Below are 25,552 nucleotides of genomic sequence, written 5' to 3'. Positions count from 1 at the left end.
TTGTATATATTCTTTGGAGAAATATCTGTTCAAGTCCTTTTCCATTTTTGAATTGGGTTTTTGTTGTTGAGTTTTAGGTGTCCTTTATGTATTGTGGACATTAATCCCTTATCAGATACATGATTTACAAAGCTTTTCTCCAAATCTGTATGTTGTGTTACTTTCTTGGTAGTATCTTTTGATGCACAAAAGTTCTTAATTTGATGAAGTCCATTTTTTTCTTTTGTTGCCTATGCCTCTGGTGTCATATCCGTGAAATCAAGGCCAAATCCAATGTGATGAAGTTTTCCTCCAATATTGTCTTCTATACGTTTTATAGTTTTTCTTCTAAAGTTTAGGTTTCTGATCCATTTTTAGTTAGTTTTTGTATACGGTGTAAGATAGGGTTTTAACTTCATTCTTTGGCATGTAGATATCAGGATTTTACCAGCACTTTTTCAGAGACTCTCCTTTCCCTACTGGTCTTGTACCTTTGTTGAAAATCAACTGATCATATATGTGAGGGTTAACTTTTATTCTGTCTTTCATGCCACTGGTTTATATGTCTCTTCTGCCAGTTCCACATTGTTTAATTTACTGTGGTTTTATAGTAAATTTCAAATTTCAGAGTTGAAAAATGGGAGTCCTCTAACTTTATCCTTTTTCATAGATTGTTTTGTCAATTTATGGCTCTTGCAGTTCCATATGAAATTGAGGATTGGATTTTCATTTGTACAAAAAAGTCTGTTAGAATTTTGATAGGCATTGCATTAAATCTGTACATTGCTTTCAATCATGTTGACAACTTAACCATGTTAAGTTTTTCTATCCATGCACATGGTATGACTTTACTTATTTAGATATTCTCTGGTTTCTTGAAGAAATGATGTTTTGTTGTTTTCAACATACAAATATTTCACCTCCTTGGTTAGATTTATTCCTAAGTATTTGATTTGTTTGGTTGCTCTTGGGAATGGAATTGTTTTCTTAATTTTATGCTCAGATTGTTCAAATATGTGTATAAACACAGCTGATTTTTGTGTATTGATTCCACAATTTTGTTGAGTTTGATTATTAGCTCTATTAGCTCTTTGTGGATTTTTGGGGATTTTCTATGTATAGGATGATGTCATCTGCAAATAAACATTATTTTACTCTTTTGTTCCAATTTGGATGCTTTTTCATTTCTTTTTCTAGTGTAATATGCCCAGACCATAACTTCTGGTACAATGCTAAATAGCAGCAATGAGATTAGGCATCCTTGTATTGTTCTTGATTTTAGGGAGAAAACTTTTAGTTTCTGCCATTAAGTGTGATGTTAGCTATGGGTTTTCCGAGTTTACTCTTTATCATATATTGAGGAATTTACCCTCTATTCCTAGATTTCTGAGATTTTTTTATTATTAAAGAATGTTGGATTTTATCAAATTCCATTTTTGGGTAAGTTGAAATAATCATGTGATTTTTTTTTTTCCTTCATAAGTATTAATGTGATGTATTGCACTGATTAATTTACTTCGGCTGAACTACTCTGGCATTCCTGGGATAAATCCCATTTATGGTGAAACACCTTTCAATATTATAGTGGATATCATTTTTTTAAATAATTTTTTTCTAGTGGATTTTATTTGCAAATATTTTATTGAGTATTTTTACATCTATATTTACAAGGGATCTTGGTCTGTAATTTTATTTTCTCTTACTGTCTTTATCTGGCTTTTGTATAAGGGCAGATTTGGCCTCAGAACCATTTAGGAAGTGATCCCTCCTCTTCAATTTTTTTGAAGAATTTGAAAAGCATTAGTTTATTTAATTATTTCTTAACTGTTTGGTAGTATTTACCAGTGAAGCTATATGTCCAGGGGCTTTTGTCATTGAGAGGTTTTTGATTACCAATTCAATGTTTTGAGTTGGTATAGGTTTGTTGAAATATTTGTTTCTTTTTTAAAGTAAATTGTGTTTTTCAAGGAATTTATCCATTTCTTTTAGGTTGTCTAATTAGTTGATATACAATTGTTCTTAATAAGCTCTTATAATCCTTTTTATCTCTGTGAAGTCAGTAATCTGCCCAGGTTCATTTCTGATATTAATTACTTGCATCTTCTTTTTCTTTTTTTTAATTCCTCTTTGCCAGCCTGGCTAGAAGTTTCAGAAATTTGTTGATATTTTCAAAGAACCAACTTTTGGTTTCATTGATTTTCTTTATTATTTTTCTATTCTGTCTTATTTCTGCTCTAATGTTATTTCATTCCTTCTGGTAACTTTGGGTTTAGTTAGCTTTCTTTCTAGGTGTTCTTTTTAGGTGGTTCTTTAAGGTGTAAAATTAGGTGTTGACTTTAGATCTTGCCTCTTTTTCAATGTAGACATTTATAGCTATAAACTTTCCTCTGAGCACTGCTTTCATTGCATCTCATAAATTTTGGTGTATTGTCTTCATTCATTTTCAAAGTATTTGTAATTACTCTTGTGATTTATTTTTTGGCTTATAAGTTGTAAAGTACAATAGGATACGTTAACTCTGCTCCTTCATAGCTACATCCCCCACTCTCTGTTCCTGATGACACAAGATACACATTTATACATTATGTTTATAAAAATAGATTAGATTAATAATGGCTATTTATGCATTTTAAAAAAATCTTTGAGAAGGTTTTAAAAAGTAGAATACAATTAAATTTTTGAGAAGATTTTAAAAAGAGGAATACAGTGGCACAAAAACAGACACTCAGATCAATGGAACAGAATACATAACCCAGAACTGGACCCACAAACGTATGGCCAACTAATCTTTGACAAAGCAGGAAAGAATATACAATGGAATAAAGACAGTCTCTTCAGCAAATGGTGCTGGGAAAACTGGACGGCGACATGCAAAAAAATGAACTTGGACTGCTTTCTTACACCATACAGAAATATAAACTTAAAATGGATGAAAGACCTAAATGTGACAGGAAGCCATCAAAATCCTCAAGAAGAAAGCAGGCAAAAACCTCTTTGACCTTGGCCGCAGCAACTTCTTACTCAACACATCGTCTCCCGAGGCAAGGGAAACAAAAGCAAAAATGAACTATTGGTACCTCATCAAAATAAAAAGCTTATGCACAGGGAAGGAAACAATCATCAAAACTAAAAGGCAACCGACCAGAATCAGAGAAGATATTTGCTAACGACATATCAGATAAAGGGTTAGTATCCAAAATCTATAAAGAACTGATCAAACTCAACACCCAAAAAACAAATAATCCAGTGAAGAAATGGGCAAAAGACAGGAATAGACACTTCTCCAAAGAAGACATCCAGATGGCCAACAGACACATGAACAAATGCTCCACATCATTCACCATCAGGGAAATACAAATCAAAACCACAATGAGATACCACCTCACACCAGTCAGAATGGCTAACATTAATAACTCAGGCAACAACAGATGTTGGCAAGGACACGGAGAAACAGGATCTCTTTTGCATTGTTGGTAGGAATACAAACTGGTGCAGCCACTCTGGAAAACAGTGTGGAGGTTCCTCAAAAAACTAAAAATAGAACTACCCTATGACTCAGCAATTGCACTACTAGGCATTTATCCAAGGGATACAGGTGTGCTGTTTCAAAGGGACATATGCACCCCAATGTTCATAGCAGCACTATCAACAATAGCCAAAGTATGTAAAGAGCCGAAATGTCCACTTATGGATGAATGGATAAAGAAGAGGTGGTATATATATACAATGGAGATTATTTGGCAATCAAAAAGAATGAAATATTGCCATCTGCAACTATGTGGGTGGAACTAGAGGGTATTGTGCTAAGCGAATTTAGTTGGTCAGAGAAAGACAAAAATCATATGACTTCACTCATATGAGGACTTTAAGAGACAAAACAGATGAACATAAGGGAAGGAAAGCAAAAATAATATAAAAACAGGGAGGGGGACAAAACATAAGAGATTCTTAAATATGGAGATCAAACAAAGGGTTACTGGAGGGATTGTGGGGGGGGGGATGGGCTAAATGGGTAAGGGACTTTAAGGAATCTACTCCTGAAATCATTGTTGCACTATATGCTGACTAACTTGGATGTAAATTTAAAAAATGAATTAGGGGCGCCTGGGTGGCGCAGTCGGTTAAGCGTCCGACTTCAGCCAGGTCACGATCTTGCGTTCTGTGAGTTCGAGCCCCGCGTCGGGCTCTGGGCTGATGGCTCGGAGCCTGGAGCCTACTTCCGGTTCTGTGTCTCCCTCTCTCTCTGCCCCTCCCCCGTTCATGCTCTGTTTCTCTCTGTCCCAAAAAAAATGAATAAAAAACGTTGAAAAAAAAAATTAAAAAAAAAAAAATGAATTAAATTTAAAAAAATAAGAAAAGAAGTAAAAAGTCAAATACAATTACAACTACAATAATACTAGCTTTTGTAATTGCCTTAGTTTTTACCTTTGCTGCACATCTTTATTTTTTCACGATTTTGTGTTACTGTCTAGTAGCCTTTCATTTCCACCATAAAGACCTTTCATTTCTTGCAGGGGAGGTCTAGTGGTAATGATCTCCCTTGCTTTTGTTTACTTGTTAATGTTTTAATTTCTGACCTCATATATGAAAGAAATGTGCCTGAAATGAAAATCTCAGTTGGCAATTTTTTCTTTCAGCACTTTGAATATATCAACCCATTACCTTTTGGCCTCAAGGTTTCTGTTGAGAAATCGTCTAGTCACCTGTTATGTGTTGAGTTGCTTCCCAAGATTCTCTCATTGTCTTTGTCTTTCAACAACTTGATTATGTATCTTAGTGTGGATCCCTTTGAGTTTATTCTACTTTAAATTCATTAAGCTTCTGGGATTTTTAGATTTGTGTCTTTCATTGAATTTGGGATCTTTTAAGCCATTATTTCCTCAAATTATTTTTGCCCATTACTCTCAGGGACTCTCAGAGTGTGTTTGTTCTTCCACTTTATACTATCCCATAAGACCTTTAGGCTTTGTTCACTTTTTTCTTTTTGTCCTTCTGTCTTGATAATTTCAATTATTCTTTCTTCAAGTTTGTTGATTCTTCTGCTGGCTCATATCTGATTTTGAATCCCTGAAGTGAATTTTTTATTTCAGTTATTGTAATTTTTAGCTGCAGAATTTCTTTTTGGTCATTCTTATGATATCCTTCTCTTTACTGATATTCTTATTTTGTTCCTACATCATTTTCTTCTCTTTATCAGGGTCTTCCTTTAACTATTTGAGCATCTTTAGGGCAATTGTTTTCTTTATCTAGTACTTCCAACAGCTAGGCTTCTTCAGGAATGGTTTCTCTCAGGGTGCCTGAGTGGCTCAGTTGGTTAAACATCTGATTGGGCTCAGGTCATGATCTCACGGTTCATAGGTTTGAGCTCTGTGTTGGGCTCCACACTGCTGGTGTGGAGACTGCTTAGGATTCTCTCTCTCTCTCTCTCTCTCTCTCTCTCTCTCTCTCAAAATAAGTAAATAAACTTAAAAAAAAGGAACGGTTTCTCTCAATATATTTTGGTCCTTTTGATAGGCCATAGTTTTACATACCTTTGTATGCCTTGTCACTTTTTTTGTTGTTGAGAACTGGACAAACGATTTTTGTAATCAATATAATAACTTTGGAAATCAGATTTTTTTAGGCAATTTTTTTTTTAATTTTAGAGAGAGAGCATACAGGCAAGGTATTGGGCAGAGGGGGAGAGAGGGAGAGGAAGAGAGAGAGAGAGAGAGAGAGACAGAGAGGGAGAGAATCTTAAACAGGCTCCATGTTCAGCATGGAGCACAACGCAGGGCTTGATTCCATGACCTTGGAACACGACCTGACCTGAAATCAAGAGTGGGACGCTCAACCAACTGAACCACCCAGTGCCCCTGGAAATAGGATTCTCTCTTTCCTTAGGGTTTGAGGCTTATTTATTTTCATTATTGAAAAGTGTCTCTTTGCTAGGAATCAGACTGAGGTGAATGCTTTAGATCTTCTATATCTAAAGCATTTTTTTTGAACCTGTATCTTTCCCTTGACATGGATATTGCTTTCTAAATTCCATTGTATGTCAGGTTGTTTTGAATGGCCTCATTCCTTAATGTCTGGCTCACAGGCAGAGAAAAGAGGGAAAAAGAAAAAAAAAAAAACAAAAAATAACAGTGCTGCTTCAACTAATGGGTGTTGAAATAATTATGACCAACTTTTGTTTCTACATATCAGTGGATGGAAGGCAGTAGTTAGCAATCAGAATGCAGAATCATAATATTTAGAGGATAAGATCCTTTTTGTCCATCTTGGCTCCACCAAATCACACAGTAATACAGGCAGGTTAGCTGCCATGAGGCTGGGTGATACAGGATCTGAAGCTCCTGCAATGCCAAAATTAACTACAATTGACCAAAATTAATTACAATTGATCAGCCAATATTTCTCCGCAAATTGCAAGTGCTCAGATAGACTGCAGAGTTCTAATACAGTTACTTCAGAGTTTTTGCTAGTATAATTGCTGTTTAGGTGCTTCCTTGGTGCTTCCTACTTTACCTTGATGTCACCTCTAAACATATTTCAATACAATTAAAAATTTAATACTTTTATGAAGATTTTTAAAAATTAAATATTTAAATGGGTACTGCTTCCACAAACAATTTTCCAAAGGAATTTAGTTATGAATTTAAGCACTGTCATGATTGTTTGGAACTTAAAAATACATGTAATTGTCTGTTTTGACTAAAGCTAGAAAACAAAAAAATATCCCTGGTAGTTTAAGAACATTATTAAGTTATAACCTAGAATGTTATTAACTTAAAAATCAGATTTTGCTAGGAACATCATAGAGTGAAATGCACAAATTTTTTACTGTATTACTAAAATTTTTAACTGTTTAAGAGAATCCTTATTTAGGAGTATTCTAGGAAGCTAAGCTGTCAGTTCCAGGCTAAACCAGGACCTGGTTCAAAACCATCAATTAAAAGTCCCAATTATATATAGTCCCAATTATGTCCCAATTATGAATTAAGTTCATATTTTTAAAATATCTTTTCCTTTACTATCATATTCGTTATAACTGGCATGTGTGCCTCAGACTTAAAAATAAACAAGAACAACAAAATAAGATTAGATTACATAGAAGCCTTAAATCCTAGACATAGAGCCAACAGATTGCTTCAGATTAGTGAATGATTTATTTTATCCTATTAGTAAAAATAAAAATACTACAATATGTGTTCCTGATAGTAATGCCAAGTTTAAAGTAAGATAATAATCAAATGTTTTTAGTGGCCCTCTCTAGCATTTAATACTTTTTCCTCAAAGTTCAGTTAAATTGATATTAACAATACTAATAGCTTTTCTTAACATTCGTTAAGTAGATTTTTAAGGAGAACTTCATGGATTTTAAAATGGCTGCCCCTCAAAAAAAAGATAAAATTATCTGACCTTCTGTGGAATCTGGGCAAGGGCTGATGCAATTAGATTAGACTTTTCTTCTGTGAGGTTTTTGATCATTGAACCCAGAGTAAATACCACAACTCCATCCTTTCCAGAGCTTTGGACAAACTCTTCTAACTCCTGTAAAGAAAACAGTCTTTGTAATAATGAAAATTTAGAGCTTACAAGAACAAGAAAGCCATATAACTTTAGCACTGTGTTTGAATTATTGAACAGTTCTGTCTTTCCATGTTAACCATTTTGGAGTATGAAATATAATCACTGGTTATCAGGCAAATAAAAATAATTTACTTTGGAGGTTCCCTTCCAATGTGTTCTAAACACTTTTGAGGTATGTTTGTGTGTGCCTGTGTTTACAAATTATTGACTATGTGTTATCTCCTGCCATGTGCTGAGGTCTTTGGATGCATTATTTAACTTAGATATATGGTGAACTTAAGAGATACGTATACATTTCCACATGGGAGAGCTGTTTCAGAGAGGTTAAGTAATTTGTCCAACGCTACACAGCAGTAGCCGGCAGAACCAAATTTCTAAGTGAAGCTTGTTGACTGTACAGCCAGTGACCATACTTAGTACTCTCTACTGCCTCTAACATCCTCTCCATAATGCCCCAAATGTGGCATTTGATTACTGCTTTAAGTTAAATTCTTCTGGTACTTCACTTTATATTTAGCCTTGGATGCTAAGAAGATTATCATGAACTTTTATGTTCATTCACAGCCAGAATAATGATATGCTAATGGCATACTTACTTTTTTTCTGTTTCTAAATTTAAATTTTCTTTTGGTTACATTTGTGCTTTATATAAGCTTCCAGTACCACATTTAGAAATCAGGTAGCCATACAACTTATCAGATAAGTAACACAGAAATACCTATAATATAATACCTGTAAGTGACAATAATATTATGGAAATATATGGCTTTGCATTAAAGATAAAAATGGCATATTTAATCATGTTGAAGTCAAAAGCAATCTTTTTATCCCATTTTCAAGTACTAAATAAGCCAATCAAGTAAGACAAGAAAAAAAAAATGTATGATGATTGAAAGGGGAAGACAGGAAAGAGATTCATTTTAAGGAATTGGATCACATGATTATGGAGGCCGACAGGTCCAAAATCTGCAGGATAGGCTATCAGTCTGGAGACTCAGAGAAAAGCCAATACTGTCTTTCAGGTCTGAAGGCTGTCTGCTGTCAGAATTCTCTTTTGCTTCAGAATGGTCAGACTTTTGTTTTATTCAAGCCTTCAGAGGTTCACCAACATAATGGAGAGCAATTTGCTTTACTCAAAATCCACCTATTTAAATGTTAATTTTATCCAAAAATGACCTTGCAGAAACACCCAGAATAATATTTGACAAAATATTTAAGTATTTGGCCCAGGCAAGCTGACAGATAAAATTAACTATCACACTGTGATGATAGATGGATTGACTTAATATGTAAACCCAACAGTCTCTTTAATTTTCAATTACAGCAAAATCTTCTTGAGAAATCGGCAAATATTCTATAATGTATGTAGAAGAATATCTTTCATAAATAATTAATGAACTTTGGAAAATAAAAGGAAATACTTGAGAGTACCTCAGATAATAATATGTAATATGTAACATGAAATATGTAAAATGATTGCTCTGATCTCCTACTAGATGATGTGAACAATAGAACAAAAGTAGTAAAACCAGAAAAAGAACTGAGTATATGAAAGCCTGCCATGGGATAAGAGTGATGTCAGAAGTTAGTGAGACAATCAGTAAGAAAAAAAATCACACTGAGTAGATTATTAGGAGTGGTGTAATAAGATATAAATTATTGAGACAAAAAAGGGAAGTGAATATTTATCTCCTACATATGTTTATATGATATTGTAATAATAATATAAAATCTAAATAAGCCTGTTCAAGCCTTTAACTGACTAGATCACCCACATGATGGGGAGCAATTTGTTTTACTCAGAATCCACCTATTTGTTAATTCTTTAATATGCAAGCATTTTCACAAAATTTCATTCCTTGGATAATTCAGGTGTTTAGTTTTGGTATTAGAATATTGCAGGATTTTCAGTAATATCCCTAATTATAAAAAGCAGATTAAGGACACTAAATGTATGTTACCTACAAATAGAAGAGTCAATGTGAATGTACAAAGTAACCCATAATGAGGATGAAAAGTGAAGTAATCATGAGGTTTGAGGCTCTAACAGAAAGAAACATGATGACAAAATCTGATAAAACTTGATTCTTTCCACACATAATAACCACATTTGTGTGCTGTTTTTGAGTTAGTGTTTGTACACTTTTGTAGTGTCCCTGGGGTCCTACTATGCTCTGGTGGGAAGAGATAGGGGAAATAAGATTGCATTGGAGAAACATATATTACTGGTGAAATAAATAATTATGTAAATACACACAAACATAGATTATGTAAACACATATGGCATGTTATGGTATCAGTAATAAGGCAATAGGAGGGTTCTGAATAGTACTGGATTATTAAAATATAGCAAATACGCCTATAAGTAAATCTTACACTATCCTGACAGTTTTTTCTTTGTCTTTAGAATTGAATCTATACAGTGCATGGATATTTTATCAAAAACTATGAAATAACATAAAGAAGGCTCAGAATATTTAAGTGATTACTTATTTTTTAATGTTTATTTTGAGAGAGCAAGTAGGGGAGGGATGGAGAGAAAGGAAGAAAGAAAATCCCAAGCAGATTCCATAAGGTCAGCACAGAGCCCAAAATGGACCTTGATCTCATAAACTGTGAGATCATGACCTGAGATAAAATCAGTAGTTGGAGCTTAATAGGCTGAGCCACCCAGATGCCCCTAAGTGATTACTTTCTGAGCAAAAGCAATAGTTTAGAATAATATAGAATGGATTTCCAATATTATTTAAGTTGTCAAAATATTAATTTATATAATAAAATAAAGTAAAACTTCCTGTTACATGGTTTAAAAATTCCCAAATATTCTGTCTCTTCGATGAGTATTCCATATACTTTCTGGTCTTACTGAAAATTGGATTTTGCCCTATAATCCTTTAAGTATACTCTATTCATTCTACCATACTTATATCAGTCAGGGTCCAGATAGACACTTGATCTGTGTTCTCCTCTCTTCTGACTGTATTTCCAACAGTTTCCTCTACTATGCCTTAAAAAAGTATCTTCATCTTTATGTTTTTAATCATAAAAACATATCAATATCAATAACCCATGATTCCTAATGCCAATTGTCAATCTTTTAGGAACAGCCCCCGTTCACAGAGGCATCTAGTTCATAGTCTTATGCTCCACCCCAACTTCTGTTTTTACTCTGGGTAACTTAATGTTCACGATAAGCACCCAATATGAAATCATGTTTTTTTAATCCCTTGACATCCCTAATTTAAGACCATTGCTTATTTAAAAGGTAAAACCATGGAGGCAGTAAAAAAGTGGTGATCCCAGGGATTTAGGGATAGGGATAGATGAATAAGTGGAGAATAGGAGATTTTCAGGGCAGTGAAACTGTTCCGTATGATACCAAAAGGGCCGATACATGACATTATACATGTATCAAAACCTATAATATATATAACATAAAGAGTTAACTTTAAGTTATGGAAATTGGTTGATATTGATTGTAACAACTGTGCCCCACTAGTGTGGGATATTTATGGTGGAAGAAGCTGTGTGTAGGAAAGAGGCAGGAAAGGGTGGGAATTCTCTATATTTGCTGCTAAATTTTGCTGTGAATGTAAATGGCTCTAAAAACAGTGTATTAAAATTAAAAGAAGAAAAACACAAATACTGCCTATCCCCTGAGATTAAGACACTGTATTCAACAGCTGCTTACTTAACATCGCGTTGGTACCTCAAATTTAGCATGCCCAAATATGAACACATTATTTTCCCTCACAGCTGCTCCCCTTTAATTCTTCACTTTAGTAAATGCCACTATTCTCTGCTAAATTGCCTGTAAGAAACCAACAAAGACATATACACAGAAACAACAAGCCAAGGATTCATTCTCGAACTCTCTCCCTTAATCCCCACCTCCAACCAATCACCAAATCATAATGATTTTTTTTGTAAGTACTTCTTAAATCTCTCTACTTCTACTCAAAAATTACTATCATATTATAGTTTGGATCTCTATAGTCTCTTGCAGGAATTATTGCAACTGTATCTCAGCTCATTTCCCTGTGTTAAATCTTGCTTCATTCCAAACAATAGTCAATGTTTATGAAAAGGTAAGCTGTATCACATTGCTGTTTAAAAATTATACACTGATCTTTCATTGATCTTAAATTTGAAGAATACTTAGTATTGCCCATTTGTTGTTGTTGTTGTTGTTTTTTTAATAAACTATCTCCTGATAACCTTTTCAGTCTAATTTCTCTTCTTTGTTAAGACCAAACAGTTCATCATTGTTGAACTTTTGCCAGGTTTTTTGGATGGGCCATTATAGCTCTGTATGAAATATTCTCAGAGTATTATAATTTCCCCACTATTATCCATTTCTTTTTTTTTTTTTTTAATTTTTTTTTTCAACGTTTATTTATTTTTGGGACAGAGAGAGACAGAGCATGAACGGGGGAGGGGCAGAGAGAGAGGGAGACACAGAATCAGAAACAGGCTCCAGGCTCCGAGCCATCAGCCCAGAGCCCGACGCGGGGCTCGAACTCACGGACCGCGAGATCGTGACCTGGCTGAAGTCGGACGCTTAACCGACTGCGCCACCCAGGCGCCCTATTATCCATTTCTAAGACTAGGTTATGCTAAATAACATGCAGCTACAAAATCTCAGTGGCCTAAGACAACAATTTATTTTTTTCTTATGTTGAATCCTTATCTATTGAGCTGCAGCTGGTTTATCCATTCTTTAATCGGGAACTCAGGTTGATATATTATCTAGAACACTACCTGTAGCTACTATCTGTAGCCCTTTGACATAACAAAGGAAAAGAGAACTCTGTAGTAACCAGATCTGACAATTAAATAGTGGGCCTAGAAGGGATACATACCACTTTAGCTCAGTCTCATTGTGCAGAGTACTCCATGGTTCCACTATACAGGGGCTAGGAATCTCATCCTTAGCAAATATGTGGCATAGCTGATGAACAACATCACTAGTGGTTGCCATGATAATGTTATAAGATACCTACGGTAGTATAATAGTCTAAGAAAATAATGTCCATTAATTGCTGTGTCTATGTTTTCAGCTTAGGGATTAAACATTATAAATAATAAACTAGAAATAATTCCAGGAGATAAAAAGTTAAACAATCAAAAATAAACACACTTATTTACCTTCGGCAGGGGCTTTGCAGGTTTGCAGTGCAGTCCTCCAACAAATTCAATGTTAGGTAAATAAGGGTAAGGAAATTCAATATCCCAGTAAGTTCGAATCAACCATATTTCAGCTTTCCCCATAATCTCACATAATGTGGCAGGTTTTCCTGAATAAAAATGAAGGATAATGGAAAACAAACTGGTATGTTAAATAGGAAATGTTTGACCATCTAATTTTCTAAGAAAAATCTTTAAAGAACCAATATTGGGCCCATGCAAACCATACAAAATCAATTCACCTTTTCCCCCTGAAGGCACATAATAGTGAGATTTTGAATAACCAAGCAAGGATTTAAGTCTAGAACAAGACCAAAAGCCTGCTGCTTTCTCCTGCCAATGGAGTCTGTCTCTTCAGCCAAGCCTGAGCCCTACTTCATGCTCAGAATTGGCAAATACTCTCAGCAAAGGATAAGAAACAAGCAGTGATCCTTGGCTCATTGTAGTAGGGTCTCTGACTCTTCTGGAATTACAATGTATCTCATTCTTGTTGCTCCAAAAGCCTTTTGATTTCTTTAAAAACTGACCTTTGAAATTCATCTGTCTTCTCGTGTTTTCGAGTGTGCTATAAACACCTAATCACACCCAGCCAAGAATAGAAGTCTTTTTTTTTTTTTTTTTTTCTTTAAATTTTTTTTTTAATGTTTATTTATTTTGGGGACAGAGAGAGACAGAGCATGAACGGGGGAGGGGCAGAGAGAGAGGGAGACACAGAATCGGAAGCAGGCTCCAGGCTCTGAGCCATCAGCCCAGAGCCTGACGCGGGGCTCGAACTCACGGACCGCGAGATCGTGACCTGGCTGAAGTCGGACGCTCAACCGACTGCGCCACCCAGGCGCCCCAATAGAAGTCTTTTAATACATTTTTGAAAAGTCTTATCTCCTTTGCTATGCAAAATTAAAGTTCCTGTTTCACAAGAGTTTGTCCTCTTTGATGGCAAAATATTAGCTATTCTGACATATTTAGTTGACTGACAGCAACAAAGGAGTGCCTTTCAACTGATGTGGCAACCAATTGAATATTAACAGAATAAAAACTCAAATTAGTGGCTGAATTAAATGATTTTCCTTATTTAGGAGCCAGAGCTTTATTTCTGAATTCTAGTCAATTACTATGGTATAAGGAAACTTACCCAGAGGTTTTGTGTCCTTTTGAAATATATATTCAGTATTGCTGATACGAGGAAATTGTAACTATATAGTTTTCCACCATAAGGCCTTTTAAATATTCTCCTTGATAATTCTAAATATGCTAAAATTTTGATCAGAAAATATGAGGGATTTTGAATTGACCAGGACAATCTATCTGTATAAGCAATCACAAACAAATCTCAGTAATTTATGGGTTTGATTCTGGTAATGGCAATGGTATTGAAAATCCAACTTCATACTCAGTACATACTCCATTTTAGTGACTTCCTGGTGTCAGCCACGGATGTAATCTTCTCTTTGTGTAATGCTTCACTCGCCCCACCTTTTTTATAACAGTTTTGTAATTTATATGCCATACAATACTTCCTTCTAAAATACACAGTTCAGTAGTTTTTAGTATATTCATAAAGTTATGCAGCCATCACCATTATTTAATTTTAGAATATTTTCATTACCCCCTCTAAAAAACCCTGTATCCATTGGCAGTCATTGTTTCCCCTTCTTCGCAGCCTCTGACAACCACTACTCTACTTTCAGTCTGTATTGGTCGGTTCCAGAATAATCTCACTCATTTCATATAAATAAATTACAAATGGTCTTTTGTGCTCCCATTTTTCACTTAGCATAATGTTTTCAAGGTTCATCCATGTTGTAGTCTGTACCCGTTCATTACTTTTTATCGCTTAATAAGATTTCTTTATATGGATATGCTTCATTTTCTTTATCCATTTATCAGTTGATGATCATTTAGGTTGTTTTCATTTTGGGCTACTATGAATAATGCTGCTATGAGCATTCATGTACATGTTTGTGTGGGCACATGTTTTTATTTATTGTGGATACACAGCTAAGAGAACTGCTGGGTCATAATGGTTGATTCACTTCTTAATAACAAGATAGTATCTTTTTGCTGTTGAATCTCCATTCCTGAGATATTAATTTAGGACACTTAATGCAATTTATTGAAATGAAGTCAATATAGTACAAGGGAAGTAAAAATAATTGATTTGGATAAAGAGATTTTTAGAAACCATTGTCTCAAATTTGGAAGTCAAAAGAAACCACAGCATGCCTTTTTGATGTCATACTGAGACACTGTTAAACAATAAATGATGGAAGAATTATTTAATTCTTTAGAAGAATGTGCCTATATTTTACTTTTTTATTACTGATTCCCTATTTACTTTTGAGTCCACATATAGTTAGGTTAAATGTTAGCTTGCATATTTCTGTCTGGTAGAAAATATCATCCCCCAAATTATGATTTTATTGCTCTATATGACATTAAGCAGTTTTGTGTCTAACTTTAGTAGTATTACCCTAACATTACTTTTTCTCCCCAGTTGTTTACAAGTAGCTCCTCAAAATATATTTGAACCACACTTGCATTCTTAACTGGTTTCCTCCTCAATGATTGAATATATATACATATATATATATATATGTGTGTATGTATATATATGCATACATATATACATATATATTTATGATTCATTTAATGATTGTATAAGAATTATGGGTTGTATTTTTTTCAAAAATAATTCAAAAAATACTTGGAATACATTACATAATGAAGATCCTAAATTCTGAATAACCCTAAATAAAAAATAACTTTATTCTACTAAAGTAATAGAATTTTTAAACTTCTGAGTCAAAGAAATGTTTTCCGTCTACCTATCAAGCCTTCACATTTTTCTTTCTCAGATTATTGATATATTCCCAAAAAGAATATTCTAGGGTGCCAAGAGCTAAGAATCAGAGACAAAGTCATGTTCCATCAATGATGGTTCACTATAAAAGAGGTTCCAAAACTTCATGTTAAGTTTCTGGAACCAGAAATAAACAGACAACTTAGATCCAGCAACAGATCACTCACCGCTTTATTCATGACTCAGAAAATGTCTCCAAGATGAGATGCTGTTACCTTTGCTCAGTTTTGCCTTTTGCTGTTTGGCCCCTGACCATGGGTAAGTGATGGGCATAGCAGATTCTGTCCACATGTTTTTAGGGCCAAATCTAGAAGAAATAAGCACCTGCTTCCATCCACAGAAGGCCCAGAAAAAGTCACAGTGCTGTGTGTTAGATCTTATACTGTCCTGAACTAATCACTGGCATATCTTGGGCAGCATACTTCATCAGCAAAGGCAATGCTGTTTGATATCGATTATATGCAGAATCTAGAAAAATCAAACTCATGATAAGAGAGATCCGATTCGTGGTTGCCAGAGGCAGAGTGTAGAGTGGACGAATGGGACGAAGGTTGTCAAAAGATGTCCATTTCCAGTTATAAGATAATAAATACTGGGGAATATAGTGTACAACATAATCATTATAGCTAAGAATACTATTTTGTTTATTTGCAAGTTTCTAAGAGAGTAGATCTCAAAAGTTCTCACCATAAGGAAAACAATTATAAGTATGTGAGGTAATGGGTGCAAACTTATTATGGTAATCATTTCACAGTAATATATCTCTCAAATCATTGCGATGAGTATCTTATAAAATGTTATACATAAACTGTATCTCAGTAAAAGTGCAAAAATTCATAACAAGAAAAGAGTTTTGGTTATCACCTATTACTCATGATCTTATTGGAGCAGTCAGTCAATGGAATACGCAGCACACACACATACACACACACTCACACACTCACAAAATCACACAAAAACAAAAAACAACCCTCCAAAACAAACCAAAAAGTGAGATCAACTTCTGAAAGAAAAAAAATGACTGTCATTACTTACTGACTTTTTATGAATTGTCAGTCTAATCTAAATCTAACTTAAATACTAGTAGAGTTGCTAAGGGATTATATTTAGGTTGCTGAATTCAAGAGTGAAATACAAAAGCACCAACGGATCTCCTTTATCTTTATAACTATAAAAAAGAGATATTAATGGTAACTAGACTATAAAAATAATGCTAGAAATAAGAGTTTTAGCAAAGAATGGTAAAATATTACTGATTGTTATAAAAAAGATCTGAATAAAAATTTGTTTTGAAAAACTTTAGATGTTCAAGAGGTCAGTTTTCCCCTGATTGATCTCTGAATTCAGTGTAAACTTAACTCAGTAAACACATAGAATGCTTCATAAACTTTCTGTAAAGTTCATTTGAGAGGAAAGATGCAGAAGGCTATCTACAAACATTTTATAATAAACAAACATAGTAGGAATTTATACTCTTAAGCTCCAGAGATATAACTGAAGAATCTTATGTGGGAGTTTTTTTCCTGACATTATTTTGTTCTGGCATTGAGAAGAATGAATAGAGAGACCTAAAAGCAAAGTGAAACTAATATGTATAATGTGAAAATGTCTCCCACAAGGAAGTGTGATTCAACGGTAATAGTTGATAAGCTATTTGGCCATGTTAAAATTTACACTTAAGGTATTAATATTCTAAATCTTTAGGGTTACATAGAAAAACTTCATAGGGAGGGTAAGTGATTATTTTGTTATTGTTAAGATGCCAGTAGTAATGCCCAGGGACCAAGTTGTTGAGAAGAGTGATTTTGCTTTTAAAATATACTTTAAAGAGAAAGACAAGGATGTAAGATGTCCAAAATATGCAGACTTGTAAATTGGAAGACTAGGCAAGCATAAAATAATAATGAAGATACTTTCTATTCTTATAGCTTTTTTTTTTTTTTATGTTTATTTTTGAGAGAGAGAGAGAATGAGCACACAAGTTGGGAAGGGGCAGAGGCAGAGGGAGACACAGAATCCGAAGCAGGCTCCACACAGAATCCGAAGCAGGCTCCAGGCTCCTGGCTGTCAGGACAGAGCCCAACACGGGGCTCAAACCCACAAACTGCGAGATCATGACCTGAGCCAAAGTCGGTGCTCACTCAACTGACTGAGCCACTCAGGCGCCCCTATTTATATAGCTTTTTGTAATGTAAAACAAGACAAGCCGTAACAGCAAAAACTTCCTAACCTTTTGGAAAAAAGAATTATTATTTTTAATGTTTATTTATTAGAGAGGGAGGGGGGAGGGGCAGAGAGAGACAGAGACAGAACCCAAAGCAGGCTCCAGCCTCTGAGCTGTCAGCACAAAGCCCAATGAAGGGTATCATGTGGTATCATGACCTGAGCTGAAGTTGGGACACCTTAACCAACTGAGTCACCTAGGCGCCCCTGGAAAAAGAATTATAATGGAACTTCCCATTGAACTAATCTATAGTATGGGAATGTAGAATATAAAGAGGTAAAAGGAATTGCTGAAATAAGAGAGAAACAGTGTGCTCAGGGTCAAAGCTCACAATTTGACCTCTAATGCAATTTTGAATAGAACAAAAAAACAAAACAGTGAGATTTAAAAATCTGGAAACATGGTCTTTTAGGGGAAAAAAAATCACATTTTGCCATTGGGAGAGAACTACATATGAAACCAATATATTTTTATTTATTTTCTAGTTTTGTGCTCATCACATGCTAAACCCTGCAACCAGCAATAAAACCTAAATTGGATGCAAACAGAAAGCCTGAGAAAAAGCAAGTCTATCCGGAAAAAAAAAACAAAAAAAAACCCCAAAAAAACAGACTGTATAAAAGCAAAACTAAACGAGAGGAACAGTCCAGAATTATGTCAAATTCAGCACACAGTTTTCTAGATATTGCAAAAACATTAGTAGCAGCAACCAGGATTTATGTGTATACATAGAGAATATTCTTCCTGTGATAATTTGTAAAAAATCAATCATCCAAAACCAAAAAAAATTTTTTTTTGTTTTTTTTGTTTTTTACTGAAAAAGCTTGGGTCCTCACTTAAAAATATTTTTTTAAGGGATGCCTGAGTGGCTCAATCAGTTAAATGTCTGACTTGGTCTCAGATCAAGATCTCATAGTTTGTGGGTTCAATCCCTGCATCAAGCTCTGTGCTGACAACTAGCTCAGAGCTTGGAGCCTGTCTTTAGATTCTAACCCTCTCTCTCTGTCCTTCTGCTACTTGCACTCTATCAAAAATAAATAAAACACATACAAAAAATTTTTAAAATACCTTTTTTAAGATTTTATATCGTCAGGTAAATATTTACATTTTATTTTATTTTTTAAGTGTTTATTTTGAGAGAGAAAGCACACAGGTGTGAGTGCATGAGTGGGGGGAGAAGCAAAGAGCGAGGAGAGAGAGAGAGAATCCCAAGCAGGCCTCGGACTTGATCTCATGATCACAAGATCATGACCTGAGTCACAATCAAGAGTCAGATGTTTAACCAACTCAGCCACCCAGTCACCCTTTTTCTTATGAAGTAAGAATCTTTAATGCATGCAAATATATCTTACCTAAAGCCTTGCTGTAATAGTCATCCCATTCCGGAAATACAAAATATAAAAACATAATATCAGTCACTGTGTACAGTAACCAATTCTCTAGTCTCTGTACAAAAGTCATGCGGTCTGTCAGTCCTGATGTGATGCCAGGAACATATGAAGAAGGGATAGGAAGATGAGCACACAGTCTCTCAATGACATTCCCATAAGAAAATCGAAAAGAGTATATAAATGGAATATTGAGGAGCTCAGCCAACAATTCCCCACAAAAGCTTAAGGGATCAGCTAAACAGATATCAAACTTAGCTGCTTGTAGCCTGCTGAGTAACTCCTTATTTGTGATAGCACTCTCACACATTCTTTTGGCTGTCCTAGAAAACCTGTAGACAAGTTCTGTCATTTTTCCTTGCATGCTCCACCATGAAAGTTTTGGCAGTTCAAAGGAAACATCATAGAGAATACCATTGAGCTCTTCCATGAGAGTTTCTTTAGTTACCGGAAGTTGAAGGATCTCCACATTAAAGGGAATCTTGGTATGATCAAACAGATAACTTGGTGAAGGTACCAGGACAGTTACCTCATGCCCATGAAGCTGGAGTTGATCCAGGATAACTTTTAAATTAATCCAGTGACTAAAATCCAAGGGCCACACAAGTATTTTCCCAGTCCTTCCAGAGTCGAAGAAATATAGATGTAGCATGAAAAGAACCCAGAAACCTTTTACAGTCCTCATGATCAACTCTTGCTCTAACTAAACCGAGGCTTAAACCAAGTTCATGAAGTTCACAATCCCACAGATCTCTTTCATGACTTTCTCAATTTATAGTAGGTTGAGCTGAACTTTGGAGTACATAGTTGGTTTTACCAAATGCAGCTGTTTTGTTTTAAAAAAAAATCAATACAGTTGGGGCGCCTGGGTGGCTCAGTCGGTTAGTCATCCAACTTTGGCTCAGGTCATGATCTAGTGATTCGTGAATTTGAGCCATGCGTCAGGCTCTGTGCTGACCCCTCAGAGCCTGGAGCCCACTTCAGATTCTGTGTCTCCCTCTCTCTGCCCCTCTTCCACTCGTGCGAGCGCGTGTTCTCTCTCTCCCTCCCCCTCAAAAATAAACAAACATTAAAAAAATGTTTTTAATCAGTACAAACAATGAAATGAGTTAGGAAGAAAATAGAATGAGAGTTTTAAAACTTCTTTTAGAGGATATGAAAACAAAAAAGCTTAAACACAAATTGAGAATAAATTCTAAATGATGTTAAAATCCATCACCATGTAAAGCATATTCAATTAAGATTGGGTATTTTGGTAACTTTTTCTCTGGTATCTTAAGTTCCTTAGAACAGAATGGTCTGTGTAGTATTTTTCTTATGGACAACTCTGCTAGGAATTCTAGAGGAAAGAGGTTATCACCTACTTCCAGAAGCAGAGTATATGTGCCAGAGGCATTAGGGCAGGGAGAAAATTTAAATCCAAATGTTCTCATGCTGAATTCAGTGCCCTTTCTGCCAAATCACATCTATCTTTAAGAAAAAAAATATTTTTTTTCTTTTGCTATTACTTCATATATGAATTCAAGTTCTGATTCTAGATCAGATTCATATTATGTTGAAAAGAAACAGAATAAAGGCAAGTCATGAAGAAGATACCTTAATAATCTTATTCTTCCTTCCAGCACATTCAATTCTATTTTCTTTACTTTCTTGTTCTAACAAACTTTTTATAATGTAAAATTCTACTTTCTTTTTTTTTGCTTGGATCCCTACACCTGGAAACCACCACCCCATGGAGAAATGGGTCCAATGATATTTAGGACAATAACTTTATCAATAATCCTTTTGCTTAAAAAATTGATTTTAGGGGCTCCTGGGTGGCTCAGTCGGTTGAGTCTGACCTCGGCTCAGGTCATGATTTCACAGCCCATGGATTCGAGCCCCACATGGGACCCTGTGCTGACAGCTCAGAGCCTGAGGCTGCTTTCGATTCTGTGTCTCCCTCTCTCTCTGCCCCTTCCCTACTTGTGCTCTGTCTCTCTTTCTCTCCCTCTCAAAAAACTAAAAAAATTTTTTCTTAAAAGAATTGATTTTATACAAGGAATTAGTAAGAAATATATCATAATAACATTATCATTTCCAATATCATAAGAATATCTGACTAATAAAAAACAGGATTGAGCAATTATTCAATTGATCACCGTATCTATAAGTTCTACTCCCAAGTTATATATTGATCTGTTCTTCTCTGTCAGTTGTTACTATCACTTTAAACCTAGCCATTTTCATATCCAACTTGGATTTACTGCAATAGTTTTCTAACATCCCTACTTTCATTTTTACACTCTCATAACCCGCTTTATACAAAGAAACTTTCCTGACTTTCAAAAAGTTTATTTCAGAGAATGTCAGTCTTGGGTAAAATATGTTAACTCTCTTTTTCGTATATGTTAAAATCTGTATTCTCTGAAATGGACCCATGAATCCTGACTGATATTCTAATCTTATGTTATTCTACTTTATTCCTCCATCCACATCAGCTATATTTGAGCTTTTTTATTATTAGCAATTGTTTTCTGAAGTGGTATCAGCAAGAATTATGGACTCCATCAGGAAGCCTGCCTACCAGCTTTTGGGGACATCTCATCTTCACACCTCCCTTCCCCAGCTAGGCCCACAGTTGTCCCCAACACTGCATGTACCTCACTCCTATTAGCTTGACAGCTCAAGGTGCATGACCCCATTGTGGTGAGACTAAGCCTTTGTAGACAGCTTTTGGGCAAGTGAAAAAGGCTAGCCTGGATCTGTGGGATTGGGAGAGTTTACACAAACTTAAACATTTCAGGGCTCTGCCCTAGGGAAAATGAATGGGAAGCTCTCAATACTAGGTCTGTTTTTGTGGGTTAGGATAAGTCATACAATCTGAAGACATCCCCTCAAGAGGGAATAAGAAGTAAGGAGCAGACATATCCATAGAAAAGGACTGAGAAAGCTAGTTGGACTGACGGATGAAGGTGTTTTTTTTCCCCCCAGAGCCAGTCAGCAAACCCTGGAGGGAATGATCACTTCTTTAATGTGAAAACTGACACAAGACTTCAAGGAACAAGAAAAGTCAAGGAAATATGACACCACCAAAGAACACAAAGAAATGCAAATCTGTGAACTGCCTGCAAAAATTACAAATTAGATTGTTCTAAGGAAGCAGAGTAAGCTTAAGAGAACACAGAAAAATCAATGAAATCAGAAAAACAATATATGTACACAATGGGAGTTTCAATACAGATAGAAATCATAAAAAAAAAATGAGCCAAAGATAAAGTTAGAAAAAAATTAAAGAGGATATTTTGCTTATATGAGGACCAAACAAACAGAAATATTGGGTCTGAAGAATACAATGAATGAAATAAAAAAATGAATACAGATCATCAACAGCATACTCTATGAAGCAGAAGAATCTGTGAACTCAAATACAAGTTATTGAGATATTGGAGGAGCCAAGATGGCAGAACAGCATGGAAGTTTTTTGTGTGTCTCGCGTCCATGAAATACAGCCAGACCAACACTAAACCATCCTATACACCTAAAAAACTAATTGGAGGATTAACACAACAATCTGCACAACCTGAACCACGGAATTCAGCAGGTATGTGGCACGAAGAGGTGAACTTGGGGGAGAGAGAAGCCGGTGGAGGGCAGGGAGCCACTTTTGCAGGCAGAGAGAGGATGGAGACTTGGGAGGGGGAGGAATACGGGAAAAGTACCCCTCCCCAAAAGCAGCTGGAGAGAAAGTGGAAAATTAGAAACAGCCGCAGGGACTAAACTAAAAAGGGAAAAGGAGAAAGGAGAGGGTTTAAATTCCATTAAGACTGTAAACAAGGGGAGCACAAAGTCTGCAACTCCACAGCTCAATAACTGGCAGTGCTCTGGTGAGAAGGGTGAATCGCCAGGAACAGAGTGGGGTCCGGGAGGTTCTCAGGCCACACGGGGAAAATCAGTTCCACTGCTGGAAGGACATTTGGTGGAGACTACTGAAGCCACCGGTCGCAGCAGACCCCAGAAAACAGCCACATTCGCTGGTGCTGGAACAAGGTCGTTAAGGGTGAAGCCTGGTGCCAGATATGTGTTGTGATTTTCCATAATCCCTGAAAAGCTGCTGCTACACTATCTTGCAAACTTTTTATGGGGCAGGCAGGCACCTGGCCACAGTCTCGAGGCACGGGCAGCAGCAGGGTCCCACAAGCGTTCCTGGGTGCAGCCAGCTTTTGGGCATTGCTCAGTGAGACCCTCCCACAGAGGGGCAGAACAGGTCAAAGCCACAGTCCTTCAGAAGTAAGAGACCAGGGTAAAAAGCCGCATTTGATACAAAACTTGGGAGAGAGGTACTGCCTGGGTGGGGCCTGGTCACGAAGAGTGAAAAAGCAGGGAGCAGATGAAAGCTGAAGACAGAGGACAAGTGCACGATTGCTGATCAGGGAGAACATAGATCCGATACTAGAGACTGGGTAGCTGTGTGACGTCATTTTCACCTCTCCCATGCATGCGCATACACACCTACGAGCACTACAACAATCCACCCCCGTGGACTAGCAGTGCCATCTAGTGGAGAACGGAGCCGTTACAATGAGCCCCGCCCAACGGGGCCAACCTCGTTCTTCAAGAACACAAGTCTCACCACCTACTTAGTTTATGGACTATAAAGCACTACATAGTCTGACTTCTATGGGAAAACGAAGTAATTTCACTCCTATTTCAATCTGTAGGTCCATCTATTCAATTTTCTTTTTTTTTTTCTCTTTACACTATTTTTCTTTTTCTTGAATACAGAAAGAGAAAAATTCATTTTTATTTTCAATTTTTAATATTTTTAATTTCTTTACTATATTTTTTACTTTTGTGTAAATTTTTTCAAACTCTCTTACTTCCATCATTTTATTTTAGTCTACTTCAGTGTATTCACCTTTTCAAATTTTCAAACGATTTCCTTTTTATTTTCTTTTTCGTTTCTATTCTTTTTCTTGAATGCAGAAAGAGAAAAACTTCATTTCTACGTTCAATTTCTATTAAAAATACTTTCCTTTAATTTTTTTACTATATTTTTTGCTTTTATGTAAATTTTTTCAAATTCTATTTTACTTCCATTATTTTATTTTAGTCAACTACAGTGTATTCACTTTTTCAAATTTTCAAACAATCATTTCTTTTTCATTTTTCTTTTTCTTGAATACAGAAAGAAAAAATTCATTTTTAGTTTTTATTAAAAATATTTTTCTTTAATTTGTTCTACTATATTCTTCACTTTTGTGTAAATTTTTTCAAATTCTATTTTACTCCCATCATCTCATTTTAGTCTACTTCAGTGTATTCACTCTTTCAAAATCTCAAATGATTTCCTTCCCCCCCCTTTTTTTCTCTGTCTAATCACTATCAACACCCAGACCAAAACACACCTAGGATCTAGCACCATTTATTAGATTTTCTGTGTGTGTGTGTGTGTTTATTTTTTAACTTTCATATATTTTAATTTTAATTTTTTCATTTTAATTTTTCTACCTCATTAATTCCTTTTCTCCCTTCAAAATGACAAAACGAAGGAAGTCACCCCAAAAGAAAGAGCAGGAAGAAACGACAGCCAGGGATTTAACCAACACAGATACAAGCAATATGTCTGAGCCAGAATTTAGAATCGCAATAATAAGAATACTAACTGGAGTCGAAAATAGATTAGAATCCCTTTCTACAGAGATAAAAGAAGTAAAAAATAGCCAGAGTGAAATTAAAAAGGCTGTAACTGAGCTGCAATCATGGACGGATGCAGCAGCAGAAAGGATGGATGAGGCAGAACAGAGAATCAGCAATACAGGACAAACTTATAGAGAATAATGAAGCAGAAAAAAAGAGGGCGATTAAGACAAAAGAGCACGATTTAAGAATTAGAGAAATCAGTGACTCATTAAAAAGGAACAACATCAGAATCATCAGGGTCCCAAAGGAGGAAGAGGAGAAATAGGGGTAGAAGGGTTATGTGAGCAAATCATAGTGGAAAACTTTCCTAACCTGGGGAAAGACACAGATATCAAAATCCAGGAAACACAGAGGACCCCCATGAGATTCAACAAAAACCAACCATCAACAAGGCATATTATAGTCAATTAAACAAAATACTCAGGCAAGGAGAGAATCATGAAAGCAGCAAGGGAAAAAAAAGTCCCTAAACAACAAGGGAAGACAAATCAGATTTACAGCAGACCTATCCACAGAAACTTGGCAGGCCAGAAAGGAGTGGCAGGATATATTCATTGTGCTGAATCAGAAAAATATGTACTCAAGAATTCTTTATCCAGCAAGGCTGTCATTCAAAATAGGAGAGATAAAAAGTTTCCCAAACAAAAATTAAAGGAG

General features: G+C 35.5%; 1 protein-coding gene across 1 annotated transcript in view; it reads right to left on the bottom strand.

The window, feature by feature from the left end:
• The window catches only part of LOC124520582 (UDP-glucuronosyltransferase 2C1-like), a 28,019-nt gene extending 7,969 nt beyond the window's left edge, over window positions 1-20,050 (bottom strand). Inside the window, exons 1-3 of the mRNA XM_047091559.1 lie at window positions 19,178-20,050; window positions 12,703-12,851; window positions 7,384-7,515 (exon numbers count right to left, since the gene is read on the bottom strand). Of these exons, the coding sequence (XP_046947515.1) occupies window positions 7,384-7,515; window positions 12,703-12,851; window positions 19,178-19,898 (1,002 nt within the window). The 5' untranslated portion in view covers window positions 19,899-20,050. The remainder of the gene's footprint in view (window positions 1-7,383; window positions 7,516-12,702; window positions 12,852-19,177) is intronic.
• Between the last annotated feature and the right edge of the window lie 5,502 nt (window positions 20,051-25,552).

This window comes from Lynx rufus, unplaced genomic scaffold, assembly GCF_022079265.1.
Source record: "Lynx rufus isolate CCGP_SWC_20201006 ecotype Redwood Valley unplaced genomic scaffold, mLynRuf1.p SCAF_3, whole genome shotgun sequence".
NCBI classification, from domain to species: Eukaryota; Metazoa; Chordata; class Mammalia; order Carnivora; family Felidae; genus Lynx; species Lynx rufus.
Note: the sequence above shows the minus strand (reverse complement) of the source record. Positions and strands in the feature narration are given on the sequence as shown.